The sequence below is a fragment of the Talpa europaea genome, assembly GCF_964194135.1.
Source record: "Talpa europaea genome assembly, chromosome: 9".
In the NCBI taxonomy this organism is placed as follows: Eukaryota; Metazoa; Chordata; class Mammalia; order Eulipotyphla; family Talpidae; genus Talpa; species Talpa europaea.
This window is the reverse complement of record NC_140076.1, coordinates 108,694,002-108,712,440: the sequence shown is the minus strand read 5'-3', so window position 1 is coordinate 108,712,440 and position 18,439 is coordinate 108,694,002. Positions and strand designations below refer to the sequence as shown.

At 44.2% G+C, this 18,439-nt stretch overlaps 1 protein-coding gene across 1 annotated transcript; it reads left to right on the top strand.

Annotated features, from left to right (window-relative positions):
• Window positions 1-10,304: 10,304 nt before the first annotated feature.
• LOC311176820 (monocarboxylate transporter 1-like) lies at window positions 10,305-17,923 on the top strand (the record flags this gene model as incomplete). Its single annotated transcript, XM_084242459.1, has 4 exons — window positions 10,305-10,521; window positions 11,762-11,905; window positions 14,819-15,685; window positions 17,667-17,923. 4 exons carry the CDS (start codon window positions 10,305-10,307, stop codon window positions 17,921-17,923), a joined length of 1,485 nt encoding a protein of 494 aa, XP_084098585.1.
• Between the last annotated feature and the right edge of the window lie 516 nt (window positions 17,924-18,439).

Sequence of the window (18,439 nt, the reverse complement as noted above, 5' to 3'; positions counted from 1 at the left end):
CAGTTTGATCCCCAGCTGCTCCCCGGCCACTGGAGGAGGGTCCCGCATGGCGCGCAGACCTCTCCTGCCCCCCGCTGCTCCCCTCAGCAGTGTACTTCGTCACTCTGCCTGTTCTGCTCCCCGCTCTGGCTCTGGTGAATTCTCTCACCCTCCCGCGCTTCTGACTGTACCCAGTGCTTCTATAAATAAATAAATCTTTAAAAAAAAAAAGAATGCATATACTTAACAATAAAAACAAAAAAGATTTGAAATATATTTCTCCAAATACCCAAACAGGCAGCAAACACATAAAAGATGTTCAACGTCATTAGTTACTAGATAAATGTAAATCAAGGGCCTCTCTGGTGGCGCAAGGGGTTAAGCACAGCACTGTGAAACGGAGTTACCCACATGGTACAATCCTCTCAACCTCCCCCCTCACCCCATACCTCTGGCCTGTACCTCAATTCTTGTATGGATAAATAAATCTTTGAAAAACAAATTACAATATTAAAAAAAAAGTAAATCAAAACCACACTGAGCTACCAGCTCACACCAATTAGGATGGTTATTTATGATTAAAAAAAAAACAAAAACAGAAAACAAGAGAAACTGGAACCCTCTAGTACTGTTAGTGGGAGTATAAAATGGTGCAGTCATTATAGAAAGTAGTAAGGTAATTGCTCAAAAAATTCGAAGTAGATTTACATGTGATCCAGAGACTCCATTTCTGGCCATACAGCAAATGACTTGAAAGCACTATACACACAGAGTCAAAGCAATGTTATTTACAAAGCCAAATGGTAGAAGCAAGCCCAAGGTCCACTAGCAGGTGAATAAATAAATAAAATGTACTGTATACATACAATGGAAATATTATTCAGCCTGACAAAAGAAGAAAATTCTGACACACGCTACAATGTGAATGCACTTTGGGGGACATTATGCTGAGTGAAATCAGCCAGTCACCAAAAGAAAAATATAAATTAATTTCATTTGTATGAGATACCTAGCGTCATCAAGCACTTAGATACAGAATGCAAAGTGGTAGCTGCCAGGGGGCAGGGGAAGGAAGGAAGCAGAGTTGTGAAATGGGTAGAGTGTTTCAGTTTTGCAAGGTGGAGGTTTGTAAATTGGTTGCACAATAATGTGTTACTTAACACTAATGAGCTTTAAAAGTTAAGAAGGTAAATTTTATGTCTTGTGTATTTTACCACAACTAAAAATAAAAATAAAGAAGGAGGGAAAGAGCTATTCCAAAATTAAAAACAAGCCATATGAGTTATTCCTTTACCCCCATAAGGATGACTATAATAAATAATAATGGAATATTAGGGAGGTAGAAAAAGTAGAACCTGTACACATTACTTGTAGGATTATAAAATGACAATGCAGCTGCTGTGGGAAGTTTGGCAGTTACAAAAATAGTTCAATGTTACCATACAACCCAGCAATTCTACTTCTTATTTAAACTTAAAAGAGACATGAAGACATGTATTCAGACAAAAGCTGTTCACAAACGTTAACAGAGGCATTATCCCAACAGCTCCAAAGTGGAAAAAACTCAAATGTCCATCAGATAATGAACAAATAAAATGTAATATATATCCAAACAGAGCCTCCCTGGTGGCACAGGGGTTAAAGTCTAAGTGCTATCAAGCCATTGCCAACCACTTCAGCATGGGTTCGATCCCTGGGCAGGGAGCTGACCCACATGACCCAGCAGGCCCCTCCTGTCTCACACACTGATCCCCCCAGCAGTACCTGTTCTGCTCCCCACCCTGTCTCTGGTGAAACCTCTCACCCACCATACCTCTGGCCTACACCCCAGTTCTTGTATGCATAAATAAAAATAAATCTTTTTTTAAAATGCAAATAATGGAATATTATTCAATCATGAAAAGGAATGAAGTATTGATATCTGCTGTTAAGCGGATGAACCTTAAAAATGTTAAGTAAAAAAAGCCAGATACAACAGGTCACATATTATATGATTCCATTTATATGATTTATCCAAAAAAGGCAAAGCCATAGAGAGAGAAAGCACACTAATGATTGTCAGGGAATGGACGGATGGGGGAAATTAGACTAACTGCTAAACATATAGGGCTTCTTTGAGGAGATATGTAAATGTTCTGCAACTAGATAGTGGTGATGGTAAATATACTAAAAAAGCATGTTATGCGTTCACTTTAAAATGCTGAATTTTAGGTCATGAGGACTATATCAATAAAACAAAAAGGTTTATTACTGGTAAGATAAGGTTAAGATTTGTTATTTGTCACCCAAGAGAAAAATTAAATGAGGGAATGAAAGTGAGGCGGCTGAAAGTGTCAGTGAAACACAACAGAAATGCATTTTTCTTATTTTCCAGATAAAATACTTGAGCAATGTATTTAGCATAAGTAAATTTCCAATTTTGCTTTTACAAAACCCCTTCAGGCTTTAATGGTGTTTCTCATTCCTGTCCTTCATTTCTTAAGTTGGAAGTTGCTTGAAATCTTCCTGAGATTGCAAGTGGCTGTAAAGTATTTCTCTGAAGCAGCCTACCTGCACCATCTCTAATTGTTCTCAACCTTTATTTAAAACAGAAATGGGCTGCAACAGGGATTTGTAAGATAAAATGAGAAACCACTAGATGGCACTACATCCTCTCTAGTTTGCAGTAAAGATGTCTGCGCGGAACATTTTTTGATCTTAAAGGGTATCTTTCTCGTACAGTGAAGCCCAGAGAACTGTCTATTCATTGGTCAAACCATTCATTTGCTGATGGCCTTAGGAGTTTTTCAAATTCTCTAGGTTTCAACGTCCAGCTGTGCAAAATATGGGGGTTTGGCTACTTGATTTCCAAGCTCTGGTCAACTCTAAACTTCCTAGCTTTTACTGACTTAAAACCAGGATGACATCTGGAAAAATAGTAAGAATTGTGTCAACTTTTTTATCATTTTATCCAGATCACTCAAACTAGTGCCTTCCTCACTTTCACTATTTCTGTTTCCAGTTAAGGAGGTGAGAGGCACTTCGACCTTCCCCCTCTTAAGCACCTTTTACTGACAACTTAGAATAATAACACATAAACACTCTTGCTGTATTTTCCAACTTTTACTAACCATTTTTTCTTTTGATTCTCACAACAGCAGGTCTGAAGGTATTATCTCCAATGCACTTGGTGAAGAAATGAGGCTTGGAAGAGTTTAATAACTTAGTTAATGACTCACATGGCGAGTAAAGCACAGCCCCAGATCTTCCAACTACAAAGCTTGTACTCTTCATCACAATAAATTCCCTACCAATGGGAAAATACAGGCTTTGTGGGACCTGAAACATACACATTTACCCTGGCTATATTAGTTTTTCATCATGACTACAAATTGCCAGAAACTTAGTGGCTTAAGCAACATAATTGTGTTGCTTTATCCTCTTAGAGGTCAGAAGTCCCCCATGAAAATTGAAAATTGGGGTGTTGAAAGGAGAATCTGTTTCCTTGACTTTCCCAGCTTCCAGTGTCCACCTGTACTGCTGGGCTGGTGTCCTCCTACCTCCCTCAAAACCAGCAGAGCAAGTCCTTCTCACACTGCATCACCCCGACCTTCTGCCTTCCTCTTTCACTTTTAAGGACTCTTAAAGTACATACAGTGTGTCCAGACAATCCAAAATAATCTCCCTATTTTAAGATCAGCAGACTGGCAAACTTAATCCCATCTGAAACCTTAATTTCCCTTTGTCATGTCACAGAACATATTCAGAGTTTCCACGGGTTAGGACATGACATCTTGTGCAAAGATGAGGAACTTATTCTGACTACCACACGAGTCCTCTTTAAAAATACAAAGTTCCAATTATAAAATCAGATATGATCCTATTTACACGTAAACTTCATTGTATTCATGGGGTATCTGTTAGTCCATATTTATCTGGTTTATTTATGGAGGCAAGTTCATATGATATAAAGTTAACCATTTTTGAAGCAAACATGGCTTGGTTTGCTTCACAGTGATATGAACCCTCTCCCTATCAAGTTCCAAATCCTTTTCATTTCCCCCAAAGATAACTTCATACCCATTACTCCCTTTCCTTCACCCCCTGGCAACCACTAATCTACTGTTTCTTATGGATTTACCTACTCAGGCTAGTTCATAAAACAGAATCATACAATTTTTTTACCTTTTGTGACTTTCTAATTTCACTTAATAACAAAATGACCAAACATGTGATTGGAGAGTTGGAGTTTTGCAACAAATAACAGCTCAACCCTGGGGGTGGGGAGGGAAATTGGAACTGGAGATTTGCTGCATTTTCTGGCTGGCAATACTTTGTGAGCATTGCCACATATCCTACCTGGGAGGAGGTAACATCATCTGGGCTGTGCTGCTCTTCAATCTGGACCCCCCCAGATTCTGCCTGATGTTGCTCTTCTCTTGATGAATTTCAATGTCTCCTTTCCCTGGAATAAACACGATGCTGAGTACAAAGGCTTGCAGTGAGTTCTGAGTTTTTTCTAGGAAAGTATGGAGCCTGAGGGTAGGTTGTGGAAACCCCAAATTTGTGGCCAAATGATCTCAAGTGACATGGCCCTGGGACTCCCCAAACTTGCAACTCGTGTCCGAAGTAGGGGCAGTTTTGTAGGCGCTGTTAATTTTAGACTGCATAAAGTTCTTAAGCTCTCCCTAGACCTTTTTTTTTTTTTTTTTTTTTAAGAGCTGGGGTACAGGCCAGAGATTCAGGGGGGTGAAAGGATCCACCAGAGACAGAGTGAGAGACAGAACAGGCAGACTGACTGAAATACACTGCTGAGGGGAGCAGTGCAGAGACAGGAGGGGTCTGCTGCGCCATGTGGGTAGCTCCCTGGCCAGCCGGGGTTCGAACTCGTGCTGCAGAGGCTGCGAATTGCTTCATCGTGCGGTGCTTACCCTTGCGCCATCAGGAAAGCCCTCCCTAGGCATTTTTAATGCTATGGTAAACAGAACAGTTTTAATTTCCTTTTCTATTTACTTGTTTCTTTAACAAACACCGCTTGCTACAGGCCAGGCTCTATCATGCTTCATAAACACTGATTTACTCCCTCAACTAACTTCACACCCCAGAACCCGCCCGCTCTTCAAAGGCAGGGCCTTGACTGAAGACGTTCTTAGCATTTCTTAAAAGCCGACATCATCCCCTCAGCGCGCGCCCCGGTGTGAGACCCTCCCTGGCTCTGCCAACACCAGGCCCCGGGGCGACGGGACTTGGGGGCCTTTCTCAGGAAAATGTCCACAGCACCCCCCCCCACAGTTCCGGCGCGCGCAGGGCAGGCGCCCCCCAAAACGCCCGCTGGAATTACCTTTGGTCCGACGGCTGCCTCGGGGCGTCCGGGCGCGCGCGGGTCGCCTCAGGCTTGGCGGGAAACACCTGAGGGCCGGGCGGCGCGGGGCGGCGGGGCCCGGGGCGGGGGCGGCGGGGCCCGGCGGCGGGGGCCGGCGGCGGGGGCCGGCGGCGGGGGGACCGGGGGCGGGGGGCGGGCCCGGGCGGCCGGGGGCGGGGGGCGGGGGGGGGCGGTGCCTCGCCGCGCGCAGGCTCAGGCCTGGCGAGCCTCGGTCCAGGCCGCGCGCCCAGCCGTCGGGCCGGGTCCGGCAGCTTCCCCGCGGGAGCGGCGCGAGGTGCCGACGGGAGCCCCGCGCCCCGATTTCGCCCGGCGCGAACGGTCAGTGGGCTGCGGGGTGCGGGTCGGGCGCGCGGGGCCGGGCAGGCGGGCGGCGGGCAGGTGCCCGGCGCGCGGCGAGGACGGGGTGCCCGGCGGGGGTGCTTTGATCTGGACGCCGAGGGCGCGCGCCCCGGAGTCGAAGGGGTCGATTCGCTTCGAGCCTCAAGGCGCCCCGGGCCGCGCCTCCGCGCGTCGTGGTGTAGGAGGAGAGTTCTCCTGGCGTGGGGGGTTCCTGGCGTGCACCCCATGATCAGGATCCTGCTCTGCAGACCCCCTTCCTGCCCCTGGCATTCATCCTCGCAAATTGAGTCGTCGCCCTTTCTAGATCCTGCACGACTTGGCTCCACCCGTAGAAAGTCCCTTTTTTTGCTCCCCAAATCTCAGCCGACCCTGTCATAGTATTTGGGGTGTCAGGTGCCCCGTAGCTAGTTGCATTGTTTTGGTTTATTGTCTCTCCCCTTAGCAGAGTTTAAGTTTTGTTAAGGGGCTGTCTCTCCTGTCCCCACAGCGCAGTCGAGTGGAATGGGGGCGTCTTGAGCAACTTTGGGGGTTACTCCGGGGTCGGAGGGGTCCTGGTTTCTGGGGGTCCAGGTTACTTCACTTAAATTAGCCCCGAGCCTAGTCCTCAGGAACCTTCTAAGATGCAGGACTTTGTCACGCAGTTCAATTGCGGTAACCCCTAAGGGGTCGTTGACCCTCCTATTGCAGGTGATGGCTCAGCAATTTAGAAACGGATTTGCTGACCACGTCAGTGGTCATTGGCCATGGTGACATTTGTGTTTTGTCACAGAAAACAGCTGGGAAGGGCAGCAGATGCACACGTGCTTTTTAAGAAAGTGACACAGATTGGAATACACTGGAAGTGTATTATAAAGGAAGTGAGTTTTATTGTAGTGATTGTATATTCAAAGACTTGCATTGTCGCCACTTAAAAATGTTTAGATTTAACCTATAAGTGTGTCTTGGGGTAGCAAAATTTCCTTTTTGATACTTAGCATCCATAAATGCCTTCTCAAACAACATTGCAAATGACCATTTATCTCTGCTTACTGTAAGTAATGCTTATGCCTGACAAAGAATGCTCAGTTTATTAGTCTTGTGGGTTATCAGGTACTCTACAAAACCAAAATTTTATTCCTGTTAAGTCATGAGCTCAGATGTAGCAGTAATGATGTTTAGATTCATTCCTGGAATATTAAACGATAATTATACAAGGAAGAACTACAAGGGGAAAAATGTAAGGATGTCAAGTTTGGAATGAAAATAAAACTCGGAAGTCGAATTTTAGTTATCAAAACCTATGAGATACTTTTACTTAAAATTATAAAACTATAAAACAGTTTTATAGTTATAGTGTTAAACATTTCTGTGAGTAGTTGAATTCATATCTTTTTTCCCCCCAAAGAAAAAAAGAACATTCTGCTGGCTTCTTTTTTGTGACTCATTCTCCCATCTTGGCCTCAAACTGTTTGAAGTAGATGTCAGCACGGGGATACCGTAACTTCTGCTCTGGGGTACAGGCCAGAGATGCAGGGGGGTGAGAGGATCCACCAGAGACAGAGTAGGGGAACAGAACAGGCAGATTGACTGAAATACACTGCTGAGGGGAGCAGTCGGCGAGTCAGGAAAGGTCTGCAGCGCCATGTGTGTAGCTCCCTGGCCAGGCATCGAACTCGTGCTGCAGTGGCTGCAGATGCTATAATATTGACCCATGGGAGGTGGTGACCTGAGGTAAGGTGCAGTGACTGTGAACATGAAGGGAGAACAAGTCCAGGAACTATCTAGTAGGTCGGATATGGTGTATGAGGGCCAATGAAAGGAAGGTGACTTCCAGGTTCTGGTTTGGCTTGTGATTTGAGTCATCCGATAATAAGGAAGCCAGTAGAGCAGATGAGTTCTGAGTCCGCAGAATGTTCACTTAGGGCAAACATGATTCATGTTTAAGGACTGCCCAGCACCCATAATGCTTCATAAATCCAATAGCATATCTACCAAACCCTAGAGTAAATACATTTCTTGACGATGAAATGTTGCATTGCCTTTAAAATCACAAAACACAAGTCCAACTGTTTGGGACAGAATTGTTTTATTCCAAAATTCACATTTTATAGCCCTAACTCCCCATCCCTTAATATGTGACAGTATTTGGAGATAGCCCATTTAAAGAGTTAATTAAGATAAGACTAGGATATATGGGTGGGCCTTAATCCAATATGACGAGTGTTCTTAGAATAGACACACCAGACATCTACACGAAAGAGCTGACCATGTAGACGCACCGTGAGAAAGCAGCCGTCTAAAAGGCAAGGAGAGAGCCTCAGAGGAAACCAAACCTGACATCTTGATCTCAAACTTTTAACCTCTAAAACTTTGAAAAAATAAATTTCTGTTGTCTAAGATGTCAGTCTATGGTATTTTTTTAAAAGATTTATTTATTTATGCATACAAGAACTGGCGTGTAGGCCAGAGGTGTGGGGGGGGTGAGAAGAATCACCAGAGACAGAGTGGGGAGCAGAACAGGTGGATGTACTGAAATACGCTGCTGAGAGGAACAGTGGATGGGATAGGAGAGGTCTGCTATACCATGTGGGTCACCTCCCTGGCTGGGAATCGAACTTGGCTGAGATAGCTTCATAGTACTGAGACTTACCGCCTTGCACTACCATAGAGATCCCTCTGGTATTTTCTTATGACAGCCTTAGAAAGCAATTATACCAACCATCACCATTTCTATCCAACAATTGTACTAAGGATGAACTCAGCACAATGGAGGGGGGAGTGTTCAGAAGGGGAGGTTTAAGAATTTAAAAAGAGAAAAACAAACTGCAATATGATTATGCAGAAAACCTGCAAGAATCTACTAGTTAACTATTACAAATATTGAAATGCTTGTAAATTTGCCAAACTAAAGATTAATATTCAAAAACCAATTGTAAGATGGTAGAATAAGTCCCTCTGAGAATTTGCTCCTTTATTTTTTTTTTTTTAGAGGCATTTTTATTTATTTATTTATTTATTTGTTTGTTTGTTTGTTCGTTTTGTTTATACATGCACTGGGTACAGTCAGAAGCGTGGGAGGGTGAGAGAATTCACCAGAGCCAGAGTGGGGAGCAGAGCAAGCAGAAGGACCAAAGTACACTGCTGAGGGGAGCAGCGGGCCTCAGGAGAGATCTGCACGCCATGTGGGACCCTCCTCCGGTGGCCGGGGAGCAGCTGGGGATCGAACCGGCACCGCAGAGGTCGCCGGCAGCTTCGCAACCCAGCGCTCAACCGCTGCGCCACCGGGGAGGCCCGAATTTGCTCCTTTATAAAAGCAATTAGAAAAACATTAGCAAAAATTATTAAAGTCAACATTTTAGAACTCAAACTTTATGTGAGGCTTGCAATAATCCAAATAGAATGTAGTCAACAAAACATCTGAATCTGGGGCCTCCCTGGTGGCACAAGGGGTAAAGCACCCCACTATGAAGCAATCAGCAGCCTCTGCTGTGCCAGTTCGACCCCCGGCCAGCCAGGGAGCAACCCACATGGTGCAGCAGACCTCTCCTGTCTCCCCGCTGCTCCCCTCAGCAGTGTATTTCAGTCGGTCTGCCTGTTCTGTCCCCCACTCTGTCTCTGGTGAATCCTCTCACCCCCTGCATCTCTGGCCTGTACCCCAACTCTTGTATGCATAAATAAATCTTTAAAAAAAATCTGAATCTCAGGAAGAATAGCAAGATTTATGTTTTAATATGACTTCTTCCCATCCTTCTTTCCCCAACTCTGTGGTAGCATTGCAAACAAATGTCCTTGCAATCATAACTGCCCTGAAAACCAGCACCATAGTAGCCACTGGTGGGGCAGACTGGATTTATAGCCTGCCGAAGAGTCTCTCATACCCTGAGACTTTAACCTTTTTTTTAAATTAATTTATTTATTTATACAAGCACTGGGCACAGTCAGAAGCACGGGAGGGTGAGAGAATTCACCAGAGCCAGAGCGGGGAGCAGAGCAGGCAGAAGGACCAAAGTACACTGCTGAGGGGAGCAGCAGGCGGCAGGAGAGGTCTGCACGCCATGTGGGATCCTCCTCCGGTGGCCGGGGAGCAGCCGGGGATCGAACCGGCACTGTAGAGGCTGCGGGCAGCTTCGCAACCCAGCGCTCAACCGCTGCGCCACCCGGGAGGCCCGACTTTAACATTCTTTAACATGACTCGCAGTTCCTGGAAACCCCAACCCATAGGCTTGTCTTTGACCTGATTCAGAGTTTTGTCAGTCCAAACAGCCTTTCCCCTAAGATATTTGTGAAAAAACAGTTCTGGGCAATTATTTAACATCTCAGCTACCCATGTTGGAAAACAATTGGTGCAAACACAAAGGCTAATCAAATATCTATAAGGAAAAACTAGGTGAAAATGAAATGTCTTCAGGGGGCTTTGATAAGCTCTGCCATATTCCTAGGCCTCTCTGCTATGGCTGTTAGAGTTTTTCTACTGTATTTGCAGGAGAACTAATAACATTGAAAAACATTTTAGGTATCTGAAATGTAAATGTAAGCAAGTTGATGGGCGTGTTTTGCTGTTGACCTACTTGTTATGTACTATTTTAATTTCATATCCTTTAGATATTGGGATTGAGCTGTATTTTGGAATTCATCTTTCCTTACAATGGCGCCGGCAGTTGGAGGTCCAGCTGGATACACCCCCCCAGATGGAGGCTGGGGGTGGGCAGTGCTGGTTGGAGCTTTCATTTCCATTGGCTTCTCTTGTGCGTTTGGCAAATCTGTTTCTATATTTTACAAAGAAATTGAAGAAATATTTAACGCCAGCACCAGTGAAGTGTCGTGGATATCCTCCATCATGTTTGCCGTCATATATGGTGGAGGTAAGTGCCCCGGCGGGTCCACTCCTTCAACTTTCCATTGGCCAACCAAAGCTCTGAATCAAGTGCTCTCTGTTCTCGATGCCTTTATCAGTAAGATATTGAAAAGGTTAGTTCTTGAAGCTATTTTATTGGATTCATACTTTTCATTCCTTTTAACAATAAAAGCTACAAAGCAACTATATATAGTCTACTAGGTCAGTTATAAAACAGGTGTCTTTATAAAAGAATAACTTGGGGCCTCCCTGGTGGCTCAAGGGGTTAAGCACCACACTATGAAGCAATCCGCAGCCTCTGCAGCACGAGCTCAATCCCTGGCCAGCCAGGAAGCAACCCACGTGGCGCAGCAGACCTCTCCTGTCTCACCTGCTGCTGCCCTCCGCAGTGTGTTTCAGTCAGTCTGCCTGTTCTGCTACCCACTCTGTCTCTGGTGAATCCTCTCACCCCCTGCATCTCTGGCCTGTACCCCAACTCTTATATGCATAAATAAATAAATCTTTAAAAAAAGTAAAAGATAATAACTTTCTTTCATAAGGTGTCTTGTGTTAGTTGCTGGTACACAGAAAGGCAATCGATGTTTGTATTTTAATCATATATCCTATAACCTTCCTAACCTATCGTTCTTTCCAATAATTTATTGGTAGATTTTTTTCTAAAATTTTTAGATAGGCAAATGTATCTCCTATAAATACTGATAGTTATACTTCCTCCCTATTTTACTGAGCAGGCTTGGACCACCTGTATAGTGTTGAAGAAAAGTGATTATGGTATGGATACTTGTGTTTCGTAATTTTATCATTGTTTAGCTAGTTTGTAAATGTTTTCTGGCGTTTGATGGGATTTGCACATAATCTCATATTTGTGTGTTTACTCCAGATAACCATACATATATGTTGCTTATATCCTAGATATATGAAGTTTCCTTAAAGCCAGTGTATTTGTAATCTATTCTGCCTTAAAAGAGATTAAGGTTTTTCATACTTTAAAGCCATCCAGTGTATTCTAGGTCTATAGAAATTGTACAACCAGTGCTGTATTTTTCCCACTACACAAACCTGTGTCACAGAAATAAAGATAGAAAGTGTCTTCTTCTGCCTTCTGTTGTGCCTGTTCATCTTGCAGGATGGGGGATTTACGTGTTGGCAGCCTTTCATGTCATTAATGCCATGTAGATGTGCCTTGGGACATTGGTGTGAGGGCTGAGCTTTTCCTCAGGATCACTCTGTTGTGGGTTATGTCCTAGGTCCCATCAGCAGTGTTCTGGTGAATAAATATGGCAGTCGCCCCGTCATGATGGTTGGCGGCTGCTTGGCGGGCTGTGGCTTGATTGCAGCATCTTTCAGTAACACCGTGCAGGGACTTTACGTATGCATTGGACTCATTGGAGGTGAGTTGTGACAGATGTATTTTCAAGCATTGAATTTTTTTCTATCATCCACCAGTTCTTTTGTGAAGTGAAACATCATTGTTAGAAAAGGTATGACACTGGGCCTCCCGGTGGCTCAGCGGTTGAGCGCTGGGTTGCGAGGCTGCCCACAGCCTCTGCAGCACAGGTTCGATCCCCGGCTGCTCCCCGGCCACCGAAGGGGGGTCCCACATGGCGCGCAGACCTCTCCTGCCGCCCGCTGCTCCCCTCAGCAGTGTACTTTGGTCCTTCTGCCTGCTCTGCTCCCCGCTCTGGCTCTGGTGAATTCTCTCACCCTCCCGCACTTCTGACTGTACCCAGTGCTTGTATAAATACATAAAATAATAAATAAATAAATCTTAAAAAAAAAAAAAAAGAAAAGGTATGACACTGCCATTTTAAAGAGTGACAGGTATGTTAATTTAATAGTACCAGAAAAGCAAGTCTTTAAAGCAAGTTCTGGTACTTCGTAGGTGTTACTTTTTTCCTGTTTCCCCAGTTGTATAGTTTGGGGAGTACAACTTCACACCTCCATGCGTGCACATGATTCATCCTTCACTAAATCCCCAGGACCACACTCTTGTCATCTTCCCTCCTCTACCCTCTCTTCTTTACTCCCCCCACCCTATCCTCTCTGGTAGCCAGTATATTTTTCAGAGTTTAAGAAGTGTTTTTGTTCTTTTGTCAGTTTGTTTTCTTTAGTTATTTCTGTTGCACAAATGAGGGGAAGCATTCAGTAATTGTCTCAACAATTGAGCATGTATTCCATAATGTCTTTATCCGGTTGTCTCTCGGTGGGCATTTGGATCTATGCTGTGGCTATTGTGAATAATGCTGCAGTGAACATAGGAGCACATACACCTTTTATTAATCTTTAGATATATACCTAGAGGTGGTATTTGATGTTTTGGGGGTTTTTTATTGGATGAATGAGTAGAGAGTTTCTCTTCTTTTTTCAATCTTTTTTTTTTTTTTTTTTTTTTTTGTCTTAAGAAAGATACAGTGAGGGCCTCCCAAGGGGTTAAGCACTGCACTATGGAGTAATCCGTAGCCTCTGCAGCACGAGTTCAATCCCCGGCCAGCCAGGGAGCAACCCACATGGTGCAGCAGACCTCTCCTGACTCGCCCGCTGCTCCCCTCAGCAGTGTACTTCAGTCTGCCTGTTCTATTCCCCACTGTCTCAGGTGAATCCTCTCACCCCCCACATCTCTGGCCTGTACTCCAACTCTTGTATGCATAAATAAATAAGTCTTTAAAAAAAAAAGAAAGAGGGCCCTGGTGGCACAGTGGTTGAGCGCTGGCCTGTGAAGCTGCCCGCAACCTCTGCAGCGCAGGTTCGATCCCCGGCCTCCAGCAAGGGTCCCACATAGCGCACAGACCTCTCCTGCTGTGCCCTCTGCTCCCCTCAGCAGTGTATTTCATCAGTCTGCCTGTTTGTTCCCCACTCTGGCTCTGGTGAATTCTCTCACCCTCCCGCGCTTCTGACTGTACCCAGTGCTTGTATAAATAAATAAATAAATATTTTTAAAAAAGAAAAAGAAAAAATTTAAAAAAAGAAAGATACAGTGATATGTAAAAGGAATGTGGCAAACTGTTGAGAGGTCATTGGTACTCACACTCATGACCCTTTCCACCCAAAAAGAAATGCAATCACTCAATAAGCTCAAATTAAGAATGTCAGGTACAAAGCAGCGGTTTTCTGGTAGAGAAGCCAGATGTATTTTCAAGCAATAAAGGGAACAAATGGGCAGTCATTGGAGAGATTGAAATGAGAGGCCATCCTGATGAGGTTTACCTCATAGGGGAGCAAGAATGGGGGAATACTGAGTAGGTTAGTGGGCTGATGATCCGTCCCTACTCCATTAATTGAAAAATTCACTATTTCCCTATTAGTTTAAATGTTTTTTAGTTATGATTCTGGACTTTTGCCCACTTTGTTTGATCAGTATTTCTAATTTTGAACAAGTACCATACTGTTCTAATTATTATAGCTATATAATGTATTCATATATCTGTTAGGACTGGACCGACCAATCATTTATCCTTTTCAAATATTTCTAATGCATTTGTCTCCAGGTGTAGAGTCATTTTACCATATTTGAAAAACAAAATACCTAAGATTTTTGTAGAAATTGCATTGAATTAATGAGCTAACTGAAGTAGTGTTGGCATCTTGATAATGTGTTTTTTTTCTTTTTAAAGATTTATTTATTTATACAAGAACCTGGGTATAGGCCAGATGCATGGGAGGGTGAGAGGATTCACCAGAGACAGAGTGGGGAACAAAACAGGCAGATCCACTGAAATACACTGCTGAAATCCACTGAAATACACAGCAGCGGGCGAGACGGAGAGGTCTGCTGCATCATGTGGGATTCTCAATGGCCTGCCGGTATTGAACCGGCGCTGCAGAGGCTGCGGATAGCTTCGCAGTGCAGCACTCAACCGCCTGCGCGACCCCGGAGGCCCCAATAATGTGTTTTTTACCGCCCAATAATATTTTCTCTCCTCCCTCCTCATGCCCTTTCACTTTTTTGTTCCCTATGTCCTCTACCGCGTATTCATCTTACTTTATGAATTTATGAAATTTACCCTTTCTCCTTTTTGTTTTTAATCTCTATTTATTCCTCACAAAAGCAAAAGTTATAAAATTAAAGAATGCTACATTTATTATTCTTTTTGTTGCTGAACTAAGAATTATTATTTTAATGTTATAGCCTGCTATTTACTGCATAAAGGAACTGTGAATTTTCATAATAACAGTTCATTAGTGATATAATGTCTTTCATAATGATGAGTTGGTGTTCTTTCCATTTAGTTTCTCAGATTAATTAATAATAAATATGTTTCTCACATGTACTATAGTACATGATTATTTTTCTTTCTCCTTCCCAGGCCTTGGGCTTGCCTTCAACTTGAATCCTGCTCTGACCATGATTGGCAAGTATTTCTACAAAAGACGACCACTGGCAAATGGACTGGCTATGGCAGGCAGCCCCGTGTTCCTCTCTACCCTGGCCCCCCTCAATCAGATTCTCTTTAATGTCTTTGGCTGGAGAGGAAGCTTCCTCATCCTTGGGGGCTTACTACTAAACTGCTGTGTAGCTGGATCGTTGATGCGACCAATAGGGCCCCCGCCAGGCAGCGCAGGGAAAGAGAAGTCTAAACAGTCCCTTTTGGAAGCTGGAAAATCTGATGCAAAAAAAGAGTCAGGTGATGCAAATACAGAATGCAATGGAAGAATACTCAAAGAAGAGAAACAATCAGTTTTTCAAAAAGTTAACAAATTCCTGGACTTAACCCTGTTCACGCACAGAGGCTTTCTACTCTACCTCTGTGGGAGTGTGATCATGGCTTTTGGACTGGGCACACCTTTGGTCTTCCTTAGCAATTATGCCAAGAGTCAACATTTCCCTAGTGAGAAGGCTGCCTTCCTTCTTTCTATCCTGTCCTGTGTTGACATGGTAGCCAGACCTTCTTTGGGACTTGTAGCCAACACAAAGTGGGTAAGACCTCGAGTTCAGTACTTCTTTGCTGCTTCCTGTATTGCAATTGGAGTGTGTCATATGCTAGCACCTTTGTCCTCTAGCTATGCTGAGTTCTGTGTCTATGCCGGATTCCTTGGGTTTGCCTTTGGATGGTTTAGCTCGGTATTGTTCGAAACACTGATGGACCTTGTTGGACCTCAGAGGTTCCCCAGCGCCGTGGGGTTGGTGACCATTGTGGAATGCTGTCCTATCCTCCTGGGACCACCGGTTTTAGGTACAGTATGTGTCCTTACCTCTGTGGTTCTGTTTAAAATAGAAGGTTAGAGTAGAAGATTAAGAAGGTGGCAGAAGAGCCTCCTTGGTAGTGCAAGGGGTTAAGTCTCAGCACTATGAGGCATTCTGCAGCCACAGCAGCACAAGTTCTATCCCCAGCCAGGAAGGTGACCCACATGGCACAGCAGACCTCTCCTGTCTCACCTGCTGCTCCCTCAGCAGTGTATTTCAGTGGATCCGCCTGTTCTGCTCCCCACTCTGTCTCTGGTGGGTCCTCTGGTGGGCCTATACCCCAGTTCTTGTATGCATAAATAAATATTTTTTTTTTAAAAAAAAGGTGGCAGAAGTAGAGATCAGCAAGCTGCTTGATGGCAGGGAGAAGTCTTCCTTTTTCTGTGCCCTCAATGCTGACTTGGAGCACAATGATTGCCCAGATGCTTAAAGAATTAAATTAAAATGAAGCATCAAGTTGAAAGGGGAATGAAAAGCTATTACAGTTTAAGTATGGAAATAAAATGTCCTAATCATGAAACTAATGTGTTTATTGTATAAAAGTGTATAATATCATTCCATTTTTTTTTAAATATTTATTTATTTATTTATACAAGCACTGGGTACAGTCAGAAGCGCGGGAGGGTGAGAGAATTCACCAGAGCCAGAGCGGGGAACAGAACAGGTAGACTGATAAAATACACTGCTGAGGGGAGCAGCGGGTAGCAGGAGAGGTCTGCGCGCCATGTGGGACCCTTGACTGTGGCCGGGGATCGAACTGGTGCTGCAGAGGCTGCGGGCAACTTTGCAGCCCAGCGCTCAACCACTGTGCCACCAGGGGAGGCCCCAATATCATTCCATTTTTAAGGTACTGTTGGTGATTTTAATTGTGGCATCTATCTTAGTAATAAAATTTAAATAACTACAGTAGCTACCAGGCACCATCCTAGTGATTTTAGAGATCCAGTCATAGCTCACAAGTCTATGAGGTAGAACTGTTACCATCCTCACTTTCCAAATGAAGAAACAGAAGCTTCTATAAAAGTGAAAGTACTTGCCCAAGATCACACACAGCTAGTAAGAGACCATCAGACCTGATGGGTTCTTCTCTGAGAATACCGAATCACTTCTCTTTTAACGTGTTTATTATGTAAAATAATTTGGGCTTCCTCTGGATATGACTCGTGCTTTATAAGTTGGGCCATCATGTGGTAAGGAAGGAGACTTAAAAGACGTAGTGACTTTTGAAAACTCCCTACCCTCTCGCCTCCCTATGCCCAGTGAGATTCCAAGTCCTGCTAGTTTTCACCTCCTAAACCTCTTTCTTTCTAATCTGCCCACTTTCCCCCAGCACAAGTCCCGCCCTGTCCACGGTCCCCTCCACTCTCTGGCAGATCCTAACTCACCTTCTCACTGGGTCACCTGTATCCACTCTGGCTATTCTTGAGTTTTGGAATTCTCCAGATGCTTTCCTCTTTAAGCCAAAGCTCAGATACCCTAAGTGGCTACAGGCCTCCAGGCCCAGCCCCACCTCGCCCTCCCCCATCTCTCCTGCTGGGTTCCTACCCCTTGTCTTTTTCTCTCTCTGCTCCAGCAACAGGACCCTCCTCCCTTCCCCTCTCAGTGGCAGAGCTTCCTATCCCTGCTTTGTCTCACTGTTCTCTGCCTGGATTCCTTCCCCACCCCCTTTCTCCTAGACAACATCTGTTGTAAGTCTCTTAGTTTACCCTTGCAGAGAAGCCTTCCTGACCCCACTAACTGTCCTAACACCCTATTTTCAGCAAGGCCATTCAACATCTGTATGACACTACAAATAAAAAGGTCCAGATCATTTTTATCAGTTCCTTTTTAGACTAATGCCATTTGTAGGCTCTTTGAGGATTACCTTGACATCTTTCACGTGGATCCTTAAACTTTATTTTGGAAAGAGTACACTTGATCACGTTTACGCACACAACTTTTTTTTTTTTTTTTTTTTTTGACCCCTTTAGGTCGTCTCAATGACGTGTATGGAGACTACAAGTACACCTACTGGGCATGTGGCATAATCCTTATCATCGCGGGTATTTATTTCTTCATTAGCATGGGCATCAATTATCGGCTTCTGGCAAAAGAACGGGAAGCAGAGAAGCAGTGGGAAAAGGACAGTAAAGAACAGGAGCCAAAAGAAATTACTACAACAGCGGGACCCAGAGAACAGAAAAGCCCCACAACAGGAGACCCCGAAGAGGAGAAACTCCCAGTCTGAAATCATGGATAAACAGAGGGGCTTTGGGCCAATGATACCTGAAATATTCTACTAAGCCATGTTCTGCTACTGGTGCTCACCACAGAGAGTGGACATTCGTGCAGACGTCATGCCAGGTGTTTGTTGACGGAATTTTCATTTCATTCCCTTCCAGTACAGTTTGTATCCTCTGGGGACAGGGCATTTGCAAAAGATGAATGAAGGAAATAGCTTTTATTTGAAGTCACACTTATTAAGGTGTACTTTTCATATAGCCTTTTTATCAGAATCAAGTTTGATGAGTTTTGAGGTATTTAATCAAATAACTGCCATCCCAATATAAAGCATTTCTAATGGCCAAAATAATTCCCCCCCTGCCCTCTGTTGTCCCTCAGTACCCTTGCTTATAGCCCCTGGAGCCACTGATCTGATTTCTGTTCTTTTGCCATTTCCAGAATAGAACAAATGGAGTCACATAGTATGTGACTGGCAAAATGAGAAAAATATATTGGAACTTTATCTCTAGTCCTGACACAA